Source organism: Penaeus chinensis, chromosome 39, assembly GCF_019202785.1.
Source record: "Penaeus chinensis breed Huanghai No. 1 chromosome 39, ASM1920278v2, whole genome shotgun sequence".
Taxonomy (NCBI): domain Eukaryota; kingdom Metazoa; phylum Arthropoda; class Malacostraca; order Decapoda; family Penaeidae; genus Penaeus; species Penaeus chinensis.
In genome coordinates, this window is record NC_061857.1 from 2,891,075 (window position 1) to 2,896,074 (window position 5,000).

At 42.2% G+C, this 5,000-nt stretch overlaps 1 protein-coding gene across 7 annotated transcripts in view; it reads left to right on the forward strand.

Moving 5' to 3' along the window:
- Positions 1–5,000, forward strand: part of LOC125046403 — a 41,585-nt gene that overhangs the window by 12,461 nt on the left and 24,124 nt on the right. The window contains exon 1 of one of the 7 annotated variants that reach the window (XM_047644170.1): positions 2,854–3,114. The exons of the other annotated variants lie outside the window; for them this stretch is intronic. Within the exon in view, the coding sequence (XP_047500126.1) occupies positions 3,045–3,114 (70 nt within the window). The 5' untranslated portion in view covers positions 2,854–3,044. Of the gene's footprint in view, positions 1–2,853; positions 3,115–5,000 lie in introns of those variants that run through there. 7 annotated transcript variants of the gene reach the window in all.

Sequence of the window (5,000 nt, forward strand, 5' to 3'; positions counted from 1 at the left end):
GGAGGGGGAGGGGGAGGGGAAGGGGAAGGGGAAGGGGGAAGGGGGAAGGGAAGGGGGAGGAGGAAGGCTGTGGAAAACCATCTGACGTAGCCTTTCTTGCTCGGAGATGAGATGTCATAGTTATGCTGCAGTGATGAGAAATCCTTAAATATTGCGCGCACACATACACATACATACACATACACATACATACACATACATACACATACATACACATACATACACATACATACACATACACATACATACACATACACATACATACACATACATACATACACACACACACACACACACACACACACACACACACACACGCACGCACGCACGCACGCACGCACGCACGCACGCACGCACGCACGCACGCCAGGTGGTCGCTTAGGGCGCGTCACACAATTTCCGAACTGAGACAGAGTGGCAGGCTAAGTCATCTTGTCCGGGTGACCAGAGTAGTATATATGTAATATATATGAAGGAAATCCCTCGCGCTTACCAATGGGCATGCGGCAGTTATCCGAATAATCCTTAATGACCCTAACCAAACTTATTGCGCAGGGAGGATGCGTACATGCATGTGTGCGAGGTGGGAGGCGCACATAGTAGGGCCAAGGGCTCCGTCTCCAGTCCTTGTAATTAATTCCATCTCTTGTTTTAGGCTTTATTCTTCCGGCCGACTGATTGGCGGGACCGCGAGCTCCGGGGTCAGGGGTCCTTCGTATAAGATTATAACAATGTATTTTTATTGATTAATCAAAGTTTATTATTTTTATTGTGTATATTTATTTTTTATTGATTATTGAGTGGTATATTTGCGCCAATATTCGTTACTGTTTATTTATTCATTGTTTTATTTTTTTGCATTAACTATAATAGTGATATATTTTTAGAAACATCAGGGAAAGAATATCTGTGAAAAGTTTGAGGAAATATACGCAATTTACGTATGAATAAATGATAATCTCAGTTCTTTCTTTATTCTTTCTATTTCATGAATATAGGTGATAGGGTAAAATATGCTTTTCTTAGTGTTAACATGTATTTTAGAGGATATAAAAGAGTAAATGTGAAAAGTCTGAGGAAAATACGTACGCTTATAGCAAAGGGTGATCTAGTTTTTTTCCACAATTATTTTTATGTAAATTTTAATCAGTATACATTTGTGCAATAAGGTATATTATGTTTGCCTTTGTGTGTATATATATTTTGAGAACGGAAATGGCTCAGGAAACAGATGTATAAAGTGAAGGGTATGCGTATACAGTTATTAAAATGTAAAGCCAAGTATATGATATTGTAAATGCAATATATATAAAAATAACTTTAAAATGACTACTACAAACGACTGGGTGAGTCACTGTCTCTCGGCGGACCTAAGATTTCGTGCGAAGGGAGTTCCGGTGACTAAATGGAGGGGGGGGGGGGGGGCAGACGCCTGCTTTCCGTCTGTAGTCAGTCTGTTGCCAACCTGCGAGTGTGACGGTGGGGGAAGAGAGAGAGAAGAGAGAGAGAGAGAGAGAGAGAGAGAGAGAGAGAGAGAGAGAGAGAGAGAGAGAGAGAGAGAGAGAGAGAGAGAGAGAGAGAGAGAGAGAGCGAGCGAGCGAGCGAGCTAGTGGGGGAGGTTGAGAGAATGAATTGATGATAAAATTGGGAGGGGGGGGGGGGGCAGCACCTGGAAAAGACCCGATAACGTATCGGTGTTGCGATGCCCTTCCCGCGACTTCCCTTCCTGCTGTCTCTCACAGCCACAACTGCCACGTCTTTCTCTGCAAAGAGAGAAAGGAGTGCTGTGGATGACGTCACCTCCTCGCCCGCCCAGCGGCGTTAGTGTCTTTCAGAGAAGATCGCATCGGAGAAACCTGCCACTTATCGGTCGTTGTGACGTCATGAGCAGCCTAGGCTTTCCCATGATGGGCAGGTGGGACAAACGGGACAGGTGGGGCAGGTGGCCAGGTGTGTCGACGTCGAAATCGGCGCTTGGCACTGCCGCTCCCACCATTGTCCTGTGCTGCCAATCCCCCAGAGGGAAACTCCTGTGCGCGCTTGTCAACGGCGTTACCTAGTTTAGCTTTGTTACTGAGTTGAGGCTAATGAGCAGCACCGGGCGCGCGAGTGAGCGAGGTCGCCAGGCGGGCTACACTCCGCCAACGTCGACGTTTTTATTGCTCTCTTTCGCAAGTTATTAATTCATTTAGTAATCAGATTATCTGCCAGTCATTTGATTGGAAAAGGAAAACATGTGTCGAAATATTAGATCGCGGTATTGCGGTGAGTGCGGTTCGGCGATCGGCGGGGCTCACAGTCGCTGGTGATAACAATTACCAATCACAATAGCAGGAAGTACAGACTTAGATATACTCCATTATGTTCGATTGTTCAGCGCCGTGACATTCAGCTACTTTTTACTCGTGTAAGGGAAACAGCAGTTTTCAAACGGCAGAAAGCAAAAAAAAGACATAAAATCAGATAGTATTTTGAAAGTTAACAGATCTTACTGACACAGGTGAAGTGATATCCAAAGAGCAGAAGCCACGAGTTATGAAGAACAGAACTCAGGAAATAAGTGAGGAAGGGAGAGAAAGAAACAGAGGAAGAGAGTAAATGAAAGAGGACAGTGGCTAGACAGAGACGAGTGGAAATGTGAGAGACATAGAGAGAGGAAGAGAAGAAGGAACAAGAAAAGGACAGAGGACACATAGTGAAAGACGAGGAAAACGTAAAAAAGAAAAGGAAAAAGAAGGGCAGAAAGAGAGAGAGAGAAATATAGACTAGAGAAAAACGCGAATGAAAGAGAGGAAGGGAAACAGGGAAGGGAAGGTATTGAAAGTAAATTGAAAGAAAGAAAGAGAAAGGGGGGGGGGGGAGGTGAAGAAGAGGAAAAAAAAAGTGATCGGATACAATTTCCAGTTTGTGAAGCCCGAGTCCTTTGTTTCAGGCACAAAAGCGAATGCGTGGTTTACCGTGTTCGTTGACTATTCTTTACTGATTTTATTATTTATCTGTCATTTAACTGATTTATATTTTACGTGGCGATGGAAGCATGAGGAATGTTGACCGAGGACAAGATCTTTTGCTTTGTCTACCACATTTTCGAGACGGCCGTGACCTGTCCGTGCTGTAAGTACTGTTGGGTCCAAGTTCACAAGGGTTATTGATTGGTCACAGATTGATTAGAGGTTGATTAGAGAACAGATTGGTCGTAGACTGGATTGAAAGGAGGCTTGTATTGCAGAGAGACTTCTGTATTGATAAGTAACAATAATCATGGTGTTGATTAATGGGGATGGCTGAGGGAGATAGCAATGTAATTTAAGGTTCATTATAATTGCCCAATATGTATGCAGTGGTTGATACACACGCACACCAAATCTTCACTCCCACTGTGTGTGTGTGTGTGTGTGTGTGTGTGTGTGTGTGTGTGTGTGTGTGTGTGTGTGTGTGTGTGTGTGTGTGTGTGTGTGTGTGTGTCTGTTTATGTGTGTGTGTGCGTGCGTGTGCGTGTGCGTGTGTTCGTACGTGTGCGCTCTTATGATACAAGAGGTACCAAATCATTTGCAATAGTCATAATAAAGTGATGATATTAACAGTTAGGATAATCATAACATTAATGACTACAGACATTGTACACACAGCATCAAGAATGGCAGATTGGATGTAGGCCTACTTGGTTCCAACGGGGGTTAAAGTTCATCGGGAAAGTGGAAAACGTATTAATGATGTTGATGATGAGGATGAGATCACTTATTGTTATTATCACTACTGTACTATTATTATTATTTTGTTGTTGTGGTTGTTGTTATTATTGCTATTATTATCGTTATTATGATTATTATCATTATTATTATATTATCGTTTTTATTATTATTACCATTATTATCATTATTATTATTGATAGTATTGTTATCATTACTATTCTATTATTTTTATGATATTTTTATTATTATTATTATTATTATTATTGTTGTTGTTGTTGTTGTTGTTATTGTTGCTGTTGTTGTTATTATTATTATTATTATTATTATTATTATTATTATTATTATTGTTATTATTGTTATTATTGTTATTATCATCATCATCATCATCATTTCGTTATCATTATCAGTATTACCATGATTTCCACAAGAGTAAATCAAGTCAAGCGCATTCTCGCGCGACCTTCCTGGCGTGGTTCCGATGCCTCCTGCGTCAGTCCCCGGCTCTCTCCCTGCCATTTCCACCATTCCTTCTCCCCTTTTCTTCCCTCTCTATCCCTTCTTTCTCTTATCGTCATCGTCATCGTCATTGTCATCACATCGTCATCGTCATCGTCATTTTCATCGTCATCGTCATCGTCATCGTCATCGTCATCGTCTCATCGTCATCGTCATCGTCATCGTCATCGTCATCGTCATCGTCATCGTCATCATCATCATCATCATCATCATCATCATCATCATCATCATCATCATCATCATCATCATCATCATCATCATCATCATCATTTTCGTCTTTTTTGCCTTCCTCATCATCCTCATAATCAATACTACCATCTGTTTTTCTTTTTTTTCTTCTCGTTTTCCCTATTCTTCCTTTGCTTCAAGATTATTTCTCTTGAGCTTCATCGAAAGCGCTCCCTGAAAAGTCCCTGCAATGTGATCCGGGAAGCAAGATGTCATTGTGTTGTTAAACAAGGATAATTTTGTTCCATTTGTCTAAAGAAGCTTTGGCTCTGAGGGAAATTCTAATGTGAACAGGCGATGCATCCGGGAACCGCCATATCCATGTTTATACACACACCCCACATATAATTATATCACTGGGGTAATATCTCCATATAGAAGTATATTATTATCCTCTGGAGTTCTGGCCTTCACCAGAGCTTAGCGCAAGTACAGTCGTGTTGGCGAGCGGAAAGATTTAGCGGCGCTGGCAAGTAGCTGCGGAGATAAGCCGTGGCAATGCGATAGCCATTCATTGGAGGTGGAAGCTGAAGCCTCGCCTCAGGTGCCCCGGCGAAGGGCTCT